Source organism: Ascaphus truei, chromosome 10 (genome assembly GCF_040206685.1).
Source record: "Ascaphus truei isolate aAscTru1 chromosome 10, aAscTru1.hap1, whole genome shotgun sequence".
Lineage (NCBI taxonomy): Eukaryota > Metazoa > Chordata > Amphibia > Anura > Ascaphidae > Ascaphus > Ascaphus truei.
Window position 1 is genome coordinate 32,800,799 of NC_134492.1, and position 22,340 is coordinate 32,823,138.

Here is a 22,340-nt window from a genome sequence, read left to right on the forward strand (position 1 = left end):
TAATATCTCTAACCGTATTTTACAGCATTAAAGTAGCAGTCTGCACCACTGAGGTGGTCATTTTTTAATATTCCTGGAACACTCAGAGTTGATTTGTGGGGCCCTGACATCTGTTGACTCCCAGTTCCTGATATACCAGCAGATTTCTCACTGGGCAACAACGATTGTCGGTGGTCCCAATTTACCCACCAGGGTCAGCCTTGCTCCGGTGGCCAATAGAAAGCTGCCACGTTATTGGGAGGTGATGTCACGACTTACTGTTGCTGACCCCGTGTCCATGTTTGTCATTTTTGGTGTGCCAATCGCCGGCAGAAACAAAGGAAAAATCTTGGGAACACAGGTGCCCCCGGAGGACTGAGGACTGTGGGATGCTCCCGTTCAAGTACATTTAAAAAATAAAACTTGAGGATGCTGCCATAAAGGAGCAATCCCACCTACAATTTTTTTCTAACCTTACTGGAACTGGGGAGTGCCCTGGAGTTGATCAGTGGTCACCCAACATCCTAGGAGCCTCCCCGGTTAAGGGCAAACTGGGCACGGGGTCAGGGCCTACTCCATGGTCAATTGGTGACCAAGTACAGCCATGTTTGTAGTCCACAGCATATACAGTATATTTTAGATGAATACTGGAACAAATAATACAAATATCTTTGGAACTAGGGGACCACCAATCAGCTCTGGGGGACCCCACTTCCCCCCCACCCCACAGCTCAGAAAATCTTAACAATGTTTCCAGATGAGATTGCTGCTTAAAGAAACTGGAAATACCTTAAAATGTTGCTATTTTAAAGGGCAACACTACAGTAGGTAAAAATGTAACCTTTATGGTTCCATGTTTTATATTGCAACACTGAAATGTTGCTACTGTAACTCCCATTTCAACAATTATTCCAAAAAGAATGAAACAAAGAGACTGGCAGACAATTGACAAACATTTAACAATTAATTTTCCTGTAGTTCCCCATTACAAAAGTTCAACAACATATCTGAGGTTAAATACAGTACTTTAACATTTCCAGGCCCAGTTCCACAAAGCTTTGTTAATTCACTTAACGTGATGCTAACCTAAATTAACGTCACGTTAAGATCAACAGTGTTTCTCCAATGGACAGTAACATGACGTTAAGCCATTTTTCTCTCATAGAGAGCATAGCGTTAACTGTAACGGATGTGCAAATGAGGCATCATAACATTGCATATCCACAAAACGGTGGGGACTCGTACCTAAATTTGGAGATACGCCTACCCAAACCCTGAAATAGTGCTTTTATAGGATCTCAAAGGGTGTAACAAAAGTTAGGCATGATTTAACGAATGTAGCATTATAGCTAAAGACTTATTTAACGTCACGTTATTGGTATATAATGCTAAAGTATACTACAATAATGTGTCATTAAGCCGATACTAGTGAGATGTAGTTCATACAGTACTTTTGCATATAATTAGTTTTGAGGATAACAAGTTAACTCAGAAAACATAACATACGTTCCTGTTTCAGGTAACGTCATTCACACTGATTTAACGGACATTTGTGGATCCAGTCCTTACTGCCAATCTTAAAAAAAAAAAAAAAACCCAATGGTTATATATGTTATGTAGCCCCTTTTCCCCGTAACTAAAGGAACCACCCGTACTGCTGTTACCTGTTTTGGGTACCAGAAGGCCTGAGCCTCTGCCTCTGGGAGCCTGGGGTATAGCTTGGTTGCCTTGGTGCAGCGCCTCCACCTGCGAGGGATCCCAGTGTAGTGGGATGAGCCCCCCACAGGGACCAACAGTAATAGTAAACACACACACGGGTATATAATAACAGGTTTTACTGAACATATAATATGCCACATGCACCCCACAATATATAGCACCCACAATCCCAATACATCAACTGAGTGTCCCCAAAGTACAGAAGGTGCTTAGCACCAATATCCCTGATGTCTTTCCCCCCAATGTCAGGGCCCACGCAAAAGTATATGGAATAGCACTATCCTGTGAACCGTTGGTGCACTTGATAAGGTACCTGCCCAGGAGCCCCAGCACCCGGGTACTGCCGAACAACAAACAGGGATCTGCTGATCCAGCTACGTCGTCGTCCATGAAGGCGTCCACCTCTGCGTGGAGTGTACTCCGGTTGAAGGGTCTCACCTTTAAAAGTCTATGTCGTAGGTAATCTGGTCCAAGACCACAGGCCGCTATTCACCGTGCGACGTCTTGATCCTAACACTGCTATAACTATGGAGAAATGTCTCTATCGGGGGCCTTTCACTATAGCAGCTACAACCTCAATGTGATTAGGGCCTATACGGGAGCTACTGCCACCCGGACACCACCTTCCCCTTCTGAGTCCTGGCTGCAACTGCCAGCACGAGATGCTTTGCGTCAAAAACTACCTTTTTCCTCACCGTGGATCTGGCTGCCCTATTGATTAACACTGCCCACGTGATCGGGCCGCCCCAGAGCACTCTCGTGATTGTAGCTCCCCTGTGGAGCTCATTCTAAAATGGCCACCGCTACTGGTGATCTTCTGCGTATGCGCCGAGCGCTAAGATGGCTGCCGCAACCTCTGTGTTCTAAGCGCATGCGTAACTGGTCTTCTGCGCATGTGCAGCAACAAAGATGGCTGCACCCTGTCTAAGAGCATCGGATCAGGCTCCCTGACTGCTCGCAACCCCCCTCCTCCAACCGGAGCTGCCCCTATTGCCATTCTCCCTCCCGCAAGCCAGGAGGTTAGAGGGGGGCCTGGCTACATCTTCCCCCAGGTGGAGACTCCAACGACCCCACTTGGGAACAACGTAACAGAAACATTTATATAATAGAAATGCAGGTATGTATACAGCAACACATTCAATACTTTATACAATATTGTACATTTCAACGAACATGTTGATAACTGAGGCTAGCTTGCTCTTAGCTAGCTGCTGAGACTCATAATGGGGTGCCCCTAACGAATCGTACGCCACTCTATTGGGAGAGTGTCTCAGTCGTTGTTGAAGCCACTGATGAGGGTACATGAGGCGCAGGCCTATTACCCGGTGCTCCATCAGGAGGTTCCCATCTCCATTAAAGTTGGTGGATGTGCCTTCCAAAGGATCTTGGTTGGATTGGTTGAAATCGTTACTGTAGCAGGTGTCTTGACAGACTCTTCAAGCTCAGTGGCAGTTACTGTTGTCTCTGTTTCAAAGTCACTTTCTCCAACTTGTGGAATGGGCAACAAGTGGTTTCTGTGCCAACCCTTTACCCGGCCATCCGCATCTCGTATGAGGTAGACTAGGAGCCCTGGCATTTGGGATTCTACTTCGAAGACCCCGTCGTGCCAGCGGTAAGCCAACTTGTGTTTGCTCGGGATCCCTATATTGTGTAGGAGAACGGCATCTCCGAAGTTCCCGATAGCGGACCTTGTGGTCATACCTTCTCTTGTAGCAGGTGTTTAGATGAGCTGAGGCCTTTTCCGCTAGCTGTTAGGCGCAGTGCAGGCTGCAGACTACAGTATCCTGAAGTCACTTCACATATCAATAGTGAGCCATATTGGGTACCCCATCGGTAGATACCCCGAGACAGATGTCTATAGGCAGTCGCGCCTCTCGCTCGAACATCATGAAGTACTGAGTGTCCCCAAAGTACAGAGGATGCTTAGCACCAATATCCCTGATGTCCTTTCCCCCCAATGTCAGGGCCCACCCAAAAGTGTATGGAATAGTGCTATCATGTGAACCATTGGTGCACTTGGTGTGGTACCTGCCCAGGCGCTCCAAGTCCTGGGAACTATCGAACAACAAACAGGGATCCGCTGATCCAGCAACGTCGTCGTCCACAAAGGCGGCCAACTCTGCATGGGGTGAACTTCCATTGGAGGGTCTCACCTTTAAGAGTCTATGTCGTAGGCCCCAGACCACATGCTGCAATTCACCGTGCGGCGTATTGACACAATACTCTAACACTGCTATAACTATGGGGAAATATCTCCATCTTGGGCCTTTCCCTGTTGAAGTCACAACCTCAACGTGAGTGGGGCCTATTTGTAACCTAAGGGGCAATCTGGGCCTTGTCCGGGAGCCACTGGCACCCGGATACTACCTTCCCCTTGTGAGTCCTGGCTCCAACTGCCAGCGCGAGCTGCTTCGCACCAAAAACTACCGCTCTCCTCACCGTGGATCTGGCTGCCCTATTGGTTAACACTGCCCATGTGATCGGGCTGCCCCAGAGCACTCTGGGTAATGTAGTTCCCCTATGGAGCTCATTCTAAAATTGCCACCGCTACTTGCGATCTTCTGCGCTAAGATGGCAACCGCAACCTCTGGTTTCTATGCGCATGTGCAACTGGTCTTCTGCGCATGCACAGCAACAAAGATGGCGGTGCCCTGCCAAGGCATCCACCGTGGAGCTCCGGAGCAGCCTCCCTGACCGCTCGCAAACCCTCCCCACTGGAGCAGCCCCTGTAGCCATCTCCCAAGCCAGGAGGTAAGAGGGGGGTCCGGCTACATCTATAGTAAATTGGTGCTTACTGAATAAAATATGTCACAGCCTAAAGTTTTTCATGACCAATATGACTCCCATGCACTGCAAGATCAATGCTGAAAATAGCCTGTTAGTATCCTGGACCTGATACAATATGATGTGATGCTGCTCTCCAGTGCTGGAGAAGATTTTCGTGCTACTTATTTAAATGAAGTTGAGCTCTTCTCTAGCACTGAAAAGTGGCTTCACAGTACTTTGAATAAAGGCCCATAAGAGATTCAGCAGAACATGCACAGTGTACGTAGAGTCTGCTAAGTACCTGTAAGGAGGTATTCTAAATACCAATTTGCAAAACTGTCAAAGGTGAAAGTTAAAAATAAATATGTGGTGCATTCAGGAAGCAAAATAATATTCAGCAGTAGCAAAATGCAGCATTTTATTTTAACTCCATTGGAACATATTCTAATTGCTAAAATCTTAAATCTTTGTTTTTCTCACCACCACCTTACCCTTAGCATTAGTTACAGTATTCTATTCCCAAAAAATTGCTTCCTACGCAATTTGCTTTTTTACTTCCTACACTATAAATAGCCTATTTACTTCCTGTTTCTAAAGATTACTACAATGACCTTGAGAAACTACTTAAAGTAAGTGAATAGGGAATCTAAACTTAATGTATGAATAATCCAAAACAAATGTTAATGTCTTTACTGTTGTCAATTAGTCAATGATGTTATCCCAACATGCTGCCTTCGAAGCCCAGAACATTATTGGCTTTCACATGTTAATAGGACTGTGTGATAGAAGACCTGGTGAAACAAACCAGATCCTTTCAATAACCACATGGTACCCCTAAAGCAACTTAACTTTGTTTTCTTTTTTTAGCAGACAATTAATCACATGTAGGCAGGCAGAGTGAGAACTATCGATTGCCCTTTTCCAGACTTCTGGCATTCCGACAGCAGACAGACAAATGCCCTAAACAAGAGGAGGCATCTCTCTGCTTCTGCCTAGTGTAGCATTTAATTGTTTGCTACTAATGCACATGGTATTTAGCAGTTTACCTCTGGCAGATCAGTTTATACTATCATTCTCATTACCTTAACTCCAAGGTCCTTCATCAGCTTGATTTCAAAATTGACAACATCGTATGGCAACCGGAACTGAGGAATTTCAGACACACTGGGAAAATACACAACACAGTTACATATTTTACTAAGAACCCTATCAGTGTACATGCAATCCAACCCACAATTGATTTGCTGCTAAATGCATCATACTGTATAAATCAGTGCAAGATTTCATTTTTTTCCTCCAAAATCTACTGATTTGAAAAATGTAGTGTCACTCTATGGCCGCGCTTATAGTCCTGGCTACGTCGATGGTGTGACGTCATCCGTCGCCGTTGTAGCAGCGATTTTAGCTTACAGTGTTAGAGACAAGAGACGACGACCGGGGGGCGTGGCGGAGGCATGGCGGTGAGCAATTCATCCTCATTGGCTGAACCGCTCACACGCCCGCTAACGTCACGCTGCGGTCGCTGAAAAATCAATTTTCATTGACTTACAGCGATGACGACCAAGCCGCCGCTCCATTGCGCAGCTCCTACTATAGGCACAGCGCGGCCTAACAAGGAAACAATTTGGCTGCAATTTCCTCTCCCAGAATCCCTAGCATGTCTTAGCTTTGAAGTTTATTGGCTCTCCCTCTCAAGTGAGGGCAGGGATATCAGTTAGTCTGAATCTATTCCACAAGGCATCCCCAAAGTGAAAGGTCAGTTATATATCCAGAGAAGGTGGGCACCTTGGTCTCTGTTTCTGCATAAGGGAGCATTTATATCACATATATTTAGAAACTACTGTATAACAGGAATGTCTTAAGTGGAAGATGGAAGATGGAGTCTGGTATCACATTGATACTATGTCAATAGGTATTGGTAAGGTCATCAAGAAAATGTTAAATGTTAATATTTTTAAATATTCTAATGAGTAGGGCTTGATTTTAAAATGGTCTGCTTTTATGTTCAAAGTAATGTAATAGGGTGCCTTCCCTGTCTAAGTAGCTTTCCTGGAAAACCTGTGTGGATAGTTTGAGCTCAGCACTGAGCAGGTTAATTCAGAGCAAACTTTACTAATTTACCTGCTCGGATGGCTCGTTACTCTTTTAAAAAGCATAACATGCTCAGTGCTAGAGAGTCGAGATGGGCGAAACGGTCAAAATCAGTTTCCCGGAATTTCACGAGCATTACATTCAAAATCTGATCAGCGGTGTAAAATCCGATGATGGATTGTTCCAGTTTCAATCCGTGTGGATTAATCCAAAACCGCTATTAGATCCAATCCACAGGGATTTTTAAGAATCCAATCCGCTGATTTCAGAATCCGTTGATGGATTTTAAATATCCGGATCCAAATTTCAGATTCTGCCATTTGGATTCTTAAAAATCTACAAACGGATGGCAGAATCCACCATGTGGATTGTCAGTGATAAAAAAAAATCTGTAAAAGATAATTCACCATGTGACTGATTCGCAGACATCCGCAAAAACAATTTGCCCATCTCTACTAAAGAGATCTTGAGTCAATGAAAACACTCTGGACTGCAGGAGAGATCACACAGGGACTCTGACCCAGGAAGATACTGGACCATGAACCGCTGTGGAGAGAAGTCTGCGCTGGGACTCTTTCCCCTCCTAGCCAGACTGGAGGAAGTCGGGGCCCGAAGGTAACTGACCTCCACCTTGAATTGTTTCTGTTATTGTTGTTGCTAAATGGCCTAGCCCTCCAGCCCATAAATAGGGTGTGGTGTAGTCAGTGATCCCTATGGGAGTTAGGCATGTCTTGTTTGTTTTCTTTTTTTGTTTTTGCTGAACACATGCTGCTTGTTTAAGGTTTCGCTAATAAAGAGCCTATGATTTCCCCCTAAACTTTGCCTCCCCATTTTAACCTCTGCACCCATCTCCTACAGATTATACTATATAAAAAGCACCATGCCTTTAGTTCATCTAAATTGGGCAGTAGGCTTCAAATATTTACATGGACGACAGAGAGCCCCTTTTGGAAATGTAAAAGAAACATTTTCTGCTGTATGGCAATGTGTAGAAATAAGAGGGCCTGGGTTAAATTTCTCTACCACTTTCCAAAGCAAATAGCAATATAAATAGAAATGTACAGTAGATAATTGTTTGCAGCTTGCAAAATATGTATGTTTGTCATGGCAGTTTATTGTAGTTATCCTAGGTGGACTGGTTTTTAGAACCCACCACCAATATTTAGTAGATAGTGCAAAGCTTTAAGTAAGCCAGTGTGTATGATTACATATGGTGTGCTCCTGGAGGACAATGTTTTTTAAATGGGTGAGAGAGTGAGATTTAAGTTCAGTAACATTGAGAAACAGGTAATCAGTCAGTAAAATAGGTTGTTTTTTTGTTTAGTTAGGCAGGTAACACAACGTCTTACTGAAGTAGACTTGCAAAAAAAACATGTTGGATAAGAGGTTTTAAATCTCTGGCACACACAAAATGTAATCTATCATATTTTATAGACACACTAATTAGTATCTCTTACCTTAACCCTCCAACATATTTCCGCTTTTCAAAAATGGTAATGTCTGAGTATCCTAGTCGAGCCAAGAAAGAAGCACAGCTGATACTTGAAGGCCCAGCACCAATGAGAGCAATTTTTGTCTGGTACGATGTGGGCATGACCTCTACTGGAGGAAGCGTTGGGTTTCTAATCTGAGGGATATTCATAGTTTTGAAAACCTGCCAAAACATTAAACCACACAATATTAATATTAAGATTGCTTATCACTGCTCACAATAGTTGGTTAGCAATAAACAACGGACTACTAGAGATTTTAATAATTGGTTTCTGCCTCTTCATAATACTCATATGCACGCAGGATTTTCAATTTTCTAGCAACACAGGGTGTGATTAAATAATCTTTCATTCTAATTTGGCTATAAGCACTCTTTTTTCACACATTCTTGAATAGATAAAATATCAGTTGCATCGTTTTTGTTTAAACACATTTGTATCAAACTGTCATCTAATGTAAATTGTGCAGAAAGATGTTGTCTTTCAGTGTGAGAGATCAACTAGCACTGAACCATTGCAGATGAAGAAGAAAGACACAGCTGCTTGGAAAGGTTATAGCTTTCCAAATTATTTATGACTTAGCCAACAGATTTAGAGAGAAACACATTTTCTTTGATGTTTAGAATGAAAAAAAAAAACTTGAAAATCTACTATGTATTTTAGAATTCTATTGCACTGTTAAAACCCGAGTGTCATAATGATGTTCACTGGATGTTACACTTTCTAGTGGACGTCATCACTATTTTGAGGCCATGTTTACTATTTTCCCAGAGTTGTGCACGCAACCTGAATGGAAGAGCCATCAGGGAGGGTGGCTTAACCATGTGATCACTACATAAGCAATCACGTGCTATATGATCCATAATACAGATAATATTAGCACAACCTATAGAATATGGTACAACACATTGAATATGGTAAGAAGTGCGCAGTCAGCCAACAATCCAGTCATTTCTGAACTGAACGTAATGGATACTTAATGGTGCATTACACTGCTTCTCCCTCTGCTGAAAAGAGACCCAAGGGAGAGTGCCCAACAGAAACATTACATATTAACATACTGTATGTATAACGTCTTTATTATCTAAGACCATAATATGTTGCAGATCGTTTAATTTTTAGGGATACATATATTTATTTGGAATCTCATTGACTTTGCCATTGAATTGTGTATGCCTAAGTGTTACAGTTTGTGAACTGGAACATTAAGGCGAATCCTTTTTATAGTCATTTCAGATCTAATTTGAGTGATTCTTGGGAACATACTACAGACAAATGATTTCATCACTACAATCTGTGAGTCTAAATAAAATAGTAATAAAGACCACAGCTAGGATGTCATTTTCATTGCGTGCTCATCTCCTCTGGTAATCTAATTATCATGATGGCAGTCTAGTTGACTATTTCACACTTAAGGGCAGTGAGAATGCTATCAAATTAATTTAAGAACAAGTAACCTCAATAACATGCCTTCTAGGAAAATGTCCAATGTAATCTCTTATTTTGTACTGGAAGAATTAAATGGAGATGCCCATAAAAATAAATGTCCCAAAACGTAAAGATGTTATCTATGATAATGTGCTGCATTTCAAATACATTAGGTGATACGGGCGTAGCCTGATGTCCATGCTCATTGTCACTGACAAATAATGCCGTTTATTAGTGTATTTTAAATCTTTGTGTATTGTCCTTTGAATTTGACCATGATACACGCTACATCAGGGGCCCCTCCCTGCCTTTCCATCTCCGCAGATTCATATGAGAGTGGGATGAAGAGCAATGATTTGTATCAGCCCTTAATGATGAAATCACTATTGCAATCAACATTTTTGCTTGATAGAGAAATCATTGAATTGGCGACTTATATCTTTGTGTACGTACTTTTTATAATACACATTCTATACAATTACTTTTTTGCCCTTAAGGTGAAGGGCCATTCAGTATGTCCTGAATCATCATTGTACACTGAGAAAATGTGTAATAAAGTTTGAGAATTATTGAATTTTTTTGAAGACTGTGCAAACCCTGTTTTTGTGGATGATGGAGGAACTCAATCAGTATTAAAAAATCAATGAACACTGACGCTCTGCTTCAGGTGGCAAAGATTCAGCAGTGTGTGTGTGTGTGTGTGTGTGTGTGTGTGTGTGTGTGTGTGTGTGTGTGTGTGTGTGTGGTATTTTTCTCCTAGAAACCCCATTCTTACTACAGGTATAGCTTCTCCAACACAATGAAGGGGTCAACATCATTCAAATTAATGGGACTAACATGTTCTCCAGCACAGGGAAGCAGCTTCACCACATATTGAATAAGGGCCTACATATCTATTGTGGAAGGCATCACAGGTTCACTACTAAAGGACTCGTTAAAGTGCTATAAAGCAGATTCGCCACTATAGTACAGAAAGCCTAAGTGATAAGTGATAAGATTGTAAGCTCTACCGGGCAGGGACTGAGTCTGCAAAATGTCTCTGTAAAGCGCAACGTAAAACTAGCAGCGCTATACAGTACAAGAACAAAAAATTATTATTATTATAAGAAATGTACACGTATTTTAACAATGATGTGTGCACAGCTATTTTGGCGCACAGTTATGGAAGTAGTTTGCATACTCTAATATACTCACCATTCTCATTTTTTGCTTTTAGCATTAATTTCTAAAGGGCCAAAAAAAATCAGCAGTTTAATGCAATAGAACATGTTGCAATATCCGACCTACAAACTGTCAGATACTGATAGTAGAGGTAAATAAGTCCATGTGTAAATACAGAGCATTGAACTGCTACACTCCAGGACCACAAACTCAACATCCGTTTTGCATAAACTGAATAAGACTAATTTGAATACTTAAATGCGAATTGCAAATAAATTATAGGTTTGCAAATTAGTCTTAAGCAGAGTTTGCCAAAAATACCGGTCAGGTTTTCAAACCCCAAGAATAGGAGTGCAACATTCCTCGGCAAAAGAAAGAAAGGTGTAGTGGAGACACTGTACAGCGTATCATCAGCAATAGTAAGGATAGGCACGTCTGAGGGTTTACAATTCCAAACTTTGCAGGTTTGGGAGTTCGATTGAAATGCAGTCAAGTAGTTTGAAAATTCCACATTGAATTCGAACTCAGACTCAAACTTCTGAACAAACGTTCAAATCTGAACTCAACACAAGTAAAAATCAGAGAGGCTCATTCTCTCCAAATTTTTATTATTTTGCATTTATTTGAAATAAAATAGTCAAAAAAATCAGCAAACTTTTGAAGACGTTCACATTTTTAAACCGTTTAACCAAATTTTCCCGAATTTTAATAAATCCCAAACTAATCAAGTTTTTGACAAAAACTGTTTAGAACCAAAATATCAGTGAAAATACCCACCTGTAGTAACTAAGTAGAAGTCTAAAAATTGAAATTAATATGTACAGGTATTTTGTCATTTCACTATAGTTTCAATCAGACCTTACAATAATCACCGATTTTCTCTAAGTCTTATTGACTTGAAATGAAGCTCCATGACAGTCATTACAACCGTTTTAAAACCGTACTTTGCATTTTAACTATACCAATGATAGAATTAAAATATATACTGTATCTTAACTCTCTTCTGGATCGAAGTGCTTTGTTCTGCAAGTCATTATAAACTCACCACTTGGAAATACAGATGTAGCAGACGTTATTGTTTCTGTTAACATGCAATGTAGTTACCGGTGGCTCCATTTATTTGAATGCTGCCGCAGAAAATTCCGCGCTATCATTTGTGCCAGCCATAACGCAATATCCTGCGGTACCACATGACTTAATGTCAGCTACATCTGCAGGGTTCTAGATTTATAATGAAATAATTAATACTTACATTTATATTTCCAATATTCTGTAACCATGCATTTAGGAAGAAGCCACTTTTAGACAATGACTCCTTTCTTTCTACTTCGATTGCAGCAATCCAAATATATTTGCTGAATTTTCTTTTTAAGGCAAATATTGTTTTTTTTGCCTAATGATTAAATACATAAAGTATAACATCGATGGAGAGAAAATAAAATCCTACTATCCAGTGCAGCAATAGTGCTTCAGATGTTAAAATATTATGCTTAATGGGGTTTTCGAACAAATGTCAAAGGTTAAAGCCTATTATGTACATACAATGTAGTATTACTTACATGATCAATACAAGGATACAAAAAAGATGAGGGTCAGCAGTTAGCCTAGTAAAAAATTCCAAAGCGTGAAATATGGGTTTTGAGTAATAGGGGGAGTAAAAGGAAAAGCATCTTTTCATATTTAAATGAGCTTATTTTCCAAGTATTTCAGAGGTGTACACTGGTCAATCTCTACATGTAGTATACATGAGTGTCTTGGAAAGTGTACCAGTCCAATTTTGCTGTCTACAGCAAAACCCATAATTCAGGGTAGATTTTTTTTCTGGAGAAATTAGACAATTTAAAATGCCGGATTTCACTTTGATTTTTTAATTTCACCCGAAATTTTAAACTGCCAACGCAAATACTGGGATGACAGAATTGGAGACCGGGCAATACATGTCATTTATAGGTTTGTTGCCTCGAAAATGCTGTTGTTCAATGACTGGAAGAGCCTGCTAATTCCAATTTGCAATGTTCTATCTTAGAATTAAAATGACACTGGATTATTAGGTACTGTAGAAGGGTCAAGATCTAAAAAATCTTTCTCTAGAGATGCAAAGTATGTGACAGACAATTAAATCTACAGATGAAGGAGAATTGTTTTTCTTTCGGATGTAAGCCTGGCCACTACAGATGCTGTCTTATTCCATTCTCCTTGGAAGAAAGGAACCAGATGGCATCCATAGGCGCGGAAAGGAACTAGATGGCTTCCGTAGTGGGAAGACTCCAGTGAAGTCACCAGCTGAGAAGCTCCAGCACGAGACCCAGCAGGATGCCACAAGCAAGCGAGTGTGGTTGGACAGTCTGGGGGGGGGGTCAATTGGAAGACAGAAGGGGAGCCCCTCTGGTGCAACAGGCTTACTTTATTCTATACACTTATTTTACCAGCAAAAAATGTAAGGGTATTACTGTTTTTCCTGTGATAATAAAAATATTTGTTTTCATACTTTGCCATTGGAGGCATCTTTTGCACTCTTTTTCAGACAGTACAAGGGTAACCTACCCCAAGAAGCAGCAAAGGCCCTCAAAATTTTTATTTACACTGGGACATATTTACGTGGACCACTAGAGCAGAAATATATAACTACTAAGCCTGCTGACTTGTGTATTGTTGTATGTATGGAATCTATTTATTTTATTTTAATTAAATTAATCATTTCATTAATCACTTCAACCATTTGTTTATTATCAATGCATTTGTTAAACTAATCCTTTCATTATTAATCACTTTTCTTATTTCATGATCTGAGTTTATTTATCCTTGTTTATGATTCATTACTGTAGTTCATCCTTAATCTAATTTATTATTTATTCTATTCATATTATATTGCAACCTTCCTTGCCTGGCTCTAAAGGAGTTTACATCGAGTTGAACTATATGCATGGCAATGCTCAGTCTCTACCACCGGTTCAGGGTGCTGGCTCGGTGTGGATATGCAGATAGAATAAGGATGGGCGCCAAGAACTTTTATAGTACAAAAAGAGCAATATTGACATCCGTTTATAAGGTTTGCCACACATGGACATACTTCACGTTAGACATATTAACTGGTGGTAAATCATAAGGTTACTCTGTGCTTCTTCCCCTGGTACTGTATCTGTCACTCCTATGTTGGAGAGGTACTTATGCTTGTTTCCCATACAGTAGTATTGGCTAGATTGGCAATCCCCTGCATTGCGTCAATAGTGCTTTCTGGGATCAATATCCCATTATTGTGTACTGCATACTTAGTCCATGCATATTGGATCGGGAGTTTACTATGGACCTTCTGGTGGGGCAGATCCGATAATGCTCTGGAGCTACTAATCTGCTAAGCGCATGCTCACTCCTCTTCCTGAATGAGAACAATATGGGGCCATAACTATAGGCGCTAACTATATAGGACACATTCCTTAACTGAAAACAATAAACAGGAATAGGACACCCTTAAAATACATATATACTTAAACATATTTACAGGAATCATGGTGAGGCCCTCAACCAGAACTCAGAGAAACCCGTTTCTCGAACATTGGGTGGAGCTATATATACCCTTCTATCTCCCTATGGTGACATCACTGATCACTAGACCTGCAAGGGAGTGGCAATCCCTTCTGTCATCTTACATCACATCATGGGGAGAGGCAATGCCAGAGTGATCCCACCTCGTTAACACATTAAGGCAGTTAATCCCTTACACTAATTAGTAGTCTCCAAAGGGAGGGGGGTGGGTACTTATTTATCTGGGTACTTTACCACTACCACTTACTCAATCACTCAGTTACACAATGTAGCCTTAATTTATGAAGGCTGACTAGTATTCCTATAGGTGTGCCTATAGTAACAAGTACGATCAGAGTTTAGAAGTGTGCGTACAGATAGTAATTTTTGTGATCTCTCTCTCTCTCTCTCTCTCTCTCTCTCTCTCTCTATATATATATATATATATATATATATATATATATATATACACACACACACAATAATGAATGGTCACATGCTTTAAGCTAGAGCTCTACAATTTTAATCTAAACATACATGTCAAATCTCATGTCACCATTTTGCAATATTTCTCCCTTGCTGCAGATTCAATTTTAATCATAGTGTCAGCACGGAGCTTTGTTATAAATTTCTAATGGGTTTAAAGAAAAATGGCAGTTATTTAGCACAATGTATCAAGGTATAATTTATGACTATTAATCATCATGACAAGACTAAAAGGAAACACAGATCACGCTTTAATGGATATTGCCTGCATTTGGTTTCTAAATTGTAACATTCTGCCTGTGTATCCATCATTGTTTTCAGAAAAAGCTTAAGTCACTTATCTTAGGTGATCTATTTTCAGGCATCTGGAATATAAACAAGCTTCCTATTCATACTCATACTGTATGTGCTGCTTATACAGGTACTGTATGTACAACAAACATTGTCAATGTGTTAACTAATGGCTGAAATGAGACATAACACAGTGTATGTTTGATTAATTTATTCAGTGTATCTCAGAGATAATACATTACATATGATAGTTAAAATTTAAAAAAAAAAACAAAGGGAAAAAAAATCATCATAATAAAAGGAAATTATATAAGGGTTTTTAAAAGTCTTTCTGCTTCAAAACTAGAGAAATAATATAACACTAGATTTTATCAAAGAAACAAACATTGAACTTTCCATGTGTTTTTTCCCCCTTGATAAATGTGGTATTGTTTTTTTTTTCCTGATAGACCTGAACTCTCAAATAATTTCATGATAAGGCTGGAAAGCAATATTGTGGACTGGGTATCTGGTATTCCCCTGTCTCTATGATGTAGGTTCGGTGTACAAAGCATGCTAAATCTGGTGTTTATTATGAAGTCTAACTTACAAATGTGTCTGTTCACCAGATTTCCCCACCCCCATCCAATATTTGAATGAAATGTAATATTATAGGGTCTCAAAAATAAATAAATCAAAAGGGATGTTTTTTTAACGACGGTACTATAGTACAGCTATGATTACTAAGGCGCTCAAATATATGTAGTACATTCTACAAAAAAAAAGAAGTCTTATCTAGATCGCTACCAAAGGCAAAATGTACTGTAGATTCTCTAGCAAATGATGTTGAGCTGTGAGAAACACAATATTAGATAGAATGTTAAATAACGATTTGTTTTCAGTTTACTGAACCTCCAGAATATTTTGCTAAGTTGACCTTTAAGATGATATAACACTAAAATTGATAAGAACGTTTAGAACTTCTATTTCACCGAAGCAAAAAAGGAACAGGATGCTTTAAATAAATTCACTACTTATATTGAATTTACTATCCCAGTCCGTAAACTCAATCTCACATAAATCTAGTTCTGTGCTGGAAACAGCAATACAAAAATATCTCTGTATTCTAAAATATATAGAGATAACATATTAAATGCAAGGATCATATTTTTACTTCTTAGGAGCTTATAACCCCACTGTGTATGTTCAAGTCAATAGGGTTTTACAGTTTGATGCTTCATGCACAGCAGAAGAAAAATCAATGTTTATGAAATGCCTTCATGACATTAGTTAAGATGAGAAGCAACCTGAATTCAGAAACAGAATTAAGCACCTCTTATCAAGTTTGTAATATATTTTCTTTATCCAAGAAAAAACACAATAAGAAAATAAAATAACAAATTACCTATAAGAATTGTGTTCCTCATTGGACATATTTACATAATATATATATATATATATATATATATATATATATATATATATATATATATATATATATATATATGTAGCCAGGTCCCACCCTGCGCGCCTGACCCCCCTCCCTGTACCCACCTCCGCGGCGGTCGGGAGTACTGCGGCCGGTTGTGGAGTCTCAAGGGTGCAGGTGCGTGTGCGCGCCTTCCGGTGTGCGTATCGGCGGGTGTCGGGAGTGCAGGGGACAGTCGGTAGTTGCGCAGAGCGTGCGCACTGCCGGAGACTCCCGGCGGCTCCTGTGCAGGGCGCCGCCATCTTGCGCGAGTTCACGCATGCGCAGTTGGAGCTCCGGCGGCCGTTACCAGTTGCGCATGTGCGAGGACAAGTACCAGGGAAGGCTCTTGGAAGGGACTACAAGTCCCATGAGCCTCAGGAGTGTCCCACATGACGCCAGGGAGCCTATAGGGCTGGAGCAATCCCCTGCTTGCAGGGATTGATAAATTTTCGCGCGAAGCTATGCCAGTCAGGACCAAGAAGAGCTAGGTGTAGGAGGTGAGTGCAGGGGTCTGTGACCCACTGCATTAGGCCAGCAGCTCCTAGGCCCCACTTAGGTCCTGAGCCACATATCAGCTTGTTGTGCTACAGGGCAGGCCCTAGGTAGGGACTCTGCCCCATTATCTGTTTGGTAGTCAGGACACAGAGCTACGCAGCGCAGCCCTGCAAGGTGGGTTCTGGGATCAGAACGCCACCAAGGACACAGAAACTTACGGTGATATTATCCGCGCCGGAATTCACCCCACGCGGTGTCGGATGACGACGTCAGACCAGACGGAATCCCTCTAGTAGTCTGCGGAACCCAGGTGCAGGAGCCCCAGGCAGGTATCATTCTACAAGTGCACCAACACTGTACAGCAATGCAAGGATCACGCCTAAAGGGTGGGGGTATCACCTGGGGACACTTACGTGGTAGAGTGGCCAAGAGCCCTGAACCGTACTCTGAACACGGTGGTGGGTCACTGCAGACGTGCATTGTGTATATATATATATATATATATATATATATATATATATATATATATATCAAACCAGAGACAGAACATGAAACACAGACAGAGCTCAGTGCACATCCAGTGAAACTTATACACGGTACAGTGCCTAAATATATATGTATATATATCTATTGAATAAAATGGTCTTTTAGTTTAACATTTTGGCCAAAGTGTTGTAAGCCCCTGAGCCACTACACGGCAGACCACATCTCAAGGGTCCCCAACACTAATATAAATTCTTAATAACCTGTGCATTACCAGGAAGAATGATTTATGATAAATCTGTCAAAATGAGTTAGTTCATAAACAAACTCACAGATATAGCCGCAATCAAATCAGAGATTCAAATCTCGAATAAAACCAAAAACCAGTAATGAGGTATGAATCTAACCTCTGGTGGTGCTGAAGGACCAGGATAATGTGACAACACAAAAGAAAAAAAAGAAGTCCTGCCAAGAACTAAAATTTAAGCAAAATAAGATGGATTTTATTAGTAGCACAGAAAAAAAACAACAAAGAACAATTAAACTATAAGTAAAAACCGAGAACCACTAAACTCCTAAATACAAAATACCTCTGCATGACAAAGAAAAGTCACAAAAAAATTAATGTGAATCAAAATACCAAATCTAGCAAAGTACAATGAATACACACTGATGCAAATGGTGAAACAGTAACAGTAATAACGGTAACAAAATGGGGGAAAGGATAATTCCCCCAAAGTGTTAATTAACCGGCCGGTCAGAGTACAAAACTGCCTAACAGCATAGATGATGAAATAAAGTATAGGCTCATACCCATGTACTAAATAACCTAGGCAATGATAGATATGCCTAGAACCCTGTAATAGGGAGATTGAACCTATTTAAAGTGATATACCCAAAGTAAAAACTTGTATTAAATGTAGAGAACAGGTCGAAGTCAATTGTCAGCTTGCAACAGTAGTAATCAGGTTGAAGACAAATAACACTGTAGCAGCAGTGTGAGAAATGTAACAGTGTACTATATTCTGGTATTATCAGCAGAGAGAAAAATGTGATACTCATCGGTTAAAGGGTTGCCTACTGTTGAGGATGTAGAAAGCAGCCCGATTAGCAGCCAAGGCAAATGTAATTCAGTCCGGTCAGGCAGTAAAGCACACCAATCCTGCAATGCTCCGCTCCATATTGAATAAATGCCTCCTACACTTGTGACATCTGTAAATTGAGACCTGATGCAGCGAAGAGCAGCTGAAAATCAGCAGGTAAGCAAGATAACAGACAGTCAGTGCCCAACTCCGCCTGCGACATCTGTAGGTCAGCTATCAAGAAGCGGTTGGACAGCAGCAGTAAACCGATGAGATTAGTGGAGATGTGGTCTCAGCTAGGAACTCTGACTGCTGTTTCGCCAAATGGCTTCTTTATCATTTTACGTCATCAATATTTTAATTTTGAAGATGTGTTGTATTTACAATGTTGTGGCACATTATAAGCACTACATTTGCCCCAGCTATGCCAACCTGTTTATGGGGTACTGGGAGTTCTGTAACCTCTAGAACAATAACCCCTTTTTAGAGAACATTAGTATATGGCAGCAACACATTGATGACATTATCTTCATTTGGAAGAGTGGAGAGGATCAGTTAGAATAATTTGTATCCAGTATTAATAAAAACAACTTTGGTTTAACCTTTAAATGGAGCCATTTACTCCAAACTATATAGGAAAGATGTCGATTGCAATGGCTTGCTGGAAGCCACCAGCAGCCACCATCCAAAATAGATAGAGAATATCCCCTTTGGTCAGCTTCAAAGGAGGAACTGCACAAGAGACAGTGATTTTTACTAATATGCAGTTATTTTAGCTAAACGATTTGAGGAAAAACATTATTAAAAAAAAATCATTCAGGAATCCAGGAAAAGGGTTGAACTTCTGAATAGGGAAATTCTTCTGAAAGGAAAGAAGAAAACTGAAAGGAAAGCTACTTATTGCTACTGTAATAAGAATGTGCCATTCATCACAAGGTACAATGAGGCAGCTCCACTCATTAATAAGATTATTCGTAGGCATTGGCATAACATTCCGAGCAATCCAGTTCTGAAGGATATTATTCCAGTAGCTCCCAAAGTGATTTATACGAGGCGTAAAAACATCAAGAATTCACTAGCACCTATTGTACTTAGAATAAAGGACGAAAGAAGGTCTGCGAGTGCGTTACCGTGGCTATCCACTAGAAAACTTGAGGGTTGCTTCAAATGTGGTCATGCATCATGTATCATTTATCGATTTATTGCTCCAAATAACAAGGTTATTACTATGAACCAGAAACCATTTTTAATAAAAGATTATATTAATTGTAGGACTAGTTTTGTGGTGTATCTTATCAAATGCCCTTGTAAATTACTATATATAAGAAGAAAAGATAACTTTGCGGTGAGATATTCCTAGAGCATAGAAGGAACATCATTAGAGGCTCTGAACAACACAATTTCACAAAACATTTCTTGGATTGTCACAATAAGAATCCCGAAGGACTTAAATTAAGAGGGATTGAGTTGGTCCATAATCATCAGAGAGGAGGAGACAGATATCTGAGACTTCGGCAAAGACAGATGTGGTGGATATATAAACTTAAAATTCTTGTACCCCACGGACTCAATGTAGATATTGATGTGACCGCCTTTTTATAGAGTATGCTGTTTTATGATATTTCCTTTCCCTCTTTTTATAACTAGATGTATATACATACAAAATATACTTACATCTTCTCATCTTGTGAAGGTCCCCAAATTCTACCAGCTCCAATTAGTCGCTTTATAGTGTGTATATATATATATTTTTTTTAACATCATAAACAGTTTTTAATAGAGAAATTAAGCCATAATTTTGACAACTATTTATATTTTTCATATCTAATCATCTCCATGTAGTTGGTCATCCTATTATTTCCATATCTATGGGTGTCCTTTTAATAGTACATGATCCTATTAGCAGGTTTATATACTGTAGAGTTTGTTTCACCCAGTTAAGAGGCGATTAGTCCTGTTTCCTGGCGGGTTGGGGGGAGGGGGGGGTGTTGTTGTGGTTTTATCACGCTGTGTGTCCAATCTATATAGTAGTAATTAATTTTGTTTTGGAGATTCCATTTCTCTTACATTTTATAATCCCTGTAGGGCTTTTGATTTCTTGCTGCCTAATAGGTTTTTAGAGTTTGAGTCATCATTGTACAGCATGTTTAGGTTGACTGTGTAAAACTTTTCATATATACACTACCATAACTGTATTTGTATCATACACTGGTTATTATTGTGGCAGTACATGTGCAAATTCTAGCACAGTACTGATGCGTGGAATTAGAGTAGTGTTACCAATATGAGCATTATTAGGGAAACCACTTTCTGTTACTTCAACCTGGTGTGAGGTTTTTTAAGAGTCTATAGGGGTATAAATTGCCTGATAAAGGAGCCCTCAATACAGCACTGACTAAAATCCCCTGAGGAAGTGAGATACCTTGACGAAACATGTAGGGTGAGCCAGTAAATTAGTGCTGATCTGAGGCCATTTTGAAAGTGACATCTCCTAAAGGGCTGCACTGAGGTGAGGGAGATCAGAGGAGAGAGAGCAGGTGAAGGAACCCGAGAGAGACACTGACATGTAATATAGTGTATAAGGCTGGATCCTAGAGGGGGTTTTCCAGCCTGCAGTACCCATGCTTATCCACCGGGACTGCTGCTACTCTGCTAGCTCTCTCAATGTAATGTTACATAGTTGATGAGGTTGAAAAAAGACTTCCGTCCATCAAGTTCAACCTATGCTAAATTTAGACAACAATACTTTATCCTATATCTATACTTATTGATCCAGAGGAAGGCAAACAAAAAACTCCATTAAGGGGAAAAATTAATTCCTTCCTGACTCTTAGAATTGGCAATCGGATTAATCCCTGGATCAACATCTTTCCCATGTATACTTATTTGGTATATCCCTGTATACCTTTCCCATCTCAAAAGAGGTCCAACCTTTTTTTGAACAAATCTATTGTATCTGCCATCACAATCTCCATGGGTAATGAATTCCACATTTTAACTGCCCTTACTGTAAAGAACCCTTTCCTTTGTTGCTGGTGAAATTTCCTTTCCTCCAACCTTAAGGGATGGCCCGAGTCCTTTGTACTGCCCGTGGGATGAATAGTTCTTTTGAAAGCTCCTTGTATTGTCCCTGAATATATTTGTATATAGTTATCATATCCCCTCTTAGACGCCTCTTTTCTAATGTAAATAAATCTAATTTAGCTAGCCTCTCCTCATAAGTTAGAATGTCCATCCCCTTTATTAATTTGGTGGCTCTTCTCTGCACTCTCTCTAGTTCCATAATGTATTTTCTTAGGATTGGTGCCCAAAATTGTACTCCATATTCAAGGTGTGGTCTTACTAATGCTTTGTAAAGGGGCATAATTATGTTTACTTCCCTTCCATCCATTGCCCGTTTGATGCAAGATAAGATCTTATTTGCCTTTGCAGCTACTGCATGACATTGGGCACTATTGCTAAGCCTACTGTCTACAAGCACTCCTAAATCCTTCTCCATCAAGGATTCCCCCAATATATCTCCATTTAATTTGTAAGTCGCCTTTTTATTCTTGTATCCCAAATGCATAACCTTACATTTATCTGTATTAAACCTCATCTGCCATTTACCTGCCCACGTTTCCAGTCTCTCCAAGTCCTTCTGAAGAGAAATTACATCCTGCTCTGATTCTATTAACTTACACAATTTAGTATCATCAGCAAAGATGGAGACTTTGCTCTCGATCCCAACCTCAAGGTCATTAATAAACAAGTTAAAAAGCAGGGGTCCCAGTACCAACCCCTGAGGTACTCCACTCACAACTTTAGCCCAACCTGAAAAAGTTCCATTTATGACAACCCTCTGTTGTCTGTCCTTTAACCAGTTGTCAATCCAGGTGCATATATTATTACTGAGTC

The 22,340-nt window shown here is 40.1% G+C and overlaps 1 protein-coding gene across 1 annotated transcript in view; it reads right to left on the minus strand.

Annotated features, from left to right (window-relative positions):
• The window catches only part of DPYD (dihydropyrimidine dehydrogenase), a 755,572-nt gene that overhangs the window by 472,118 nt on the left and 261,114 nt on the right, over positions 1–22,340 (minus strand). The window contains 2 exon segments of the mRNA XM_075616482.1: positions 5,547–5,628; positions 8,013–8,209. Coding sequence (XP_075472597.1) covers positions 5,547–5,628; positions 8,013–8,209 — 279 coding nt within the window.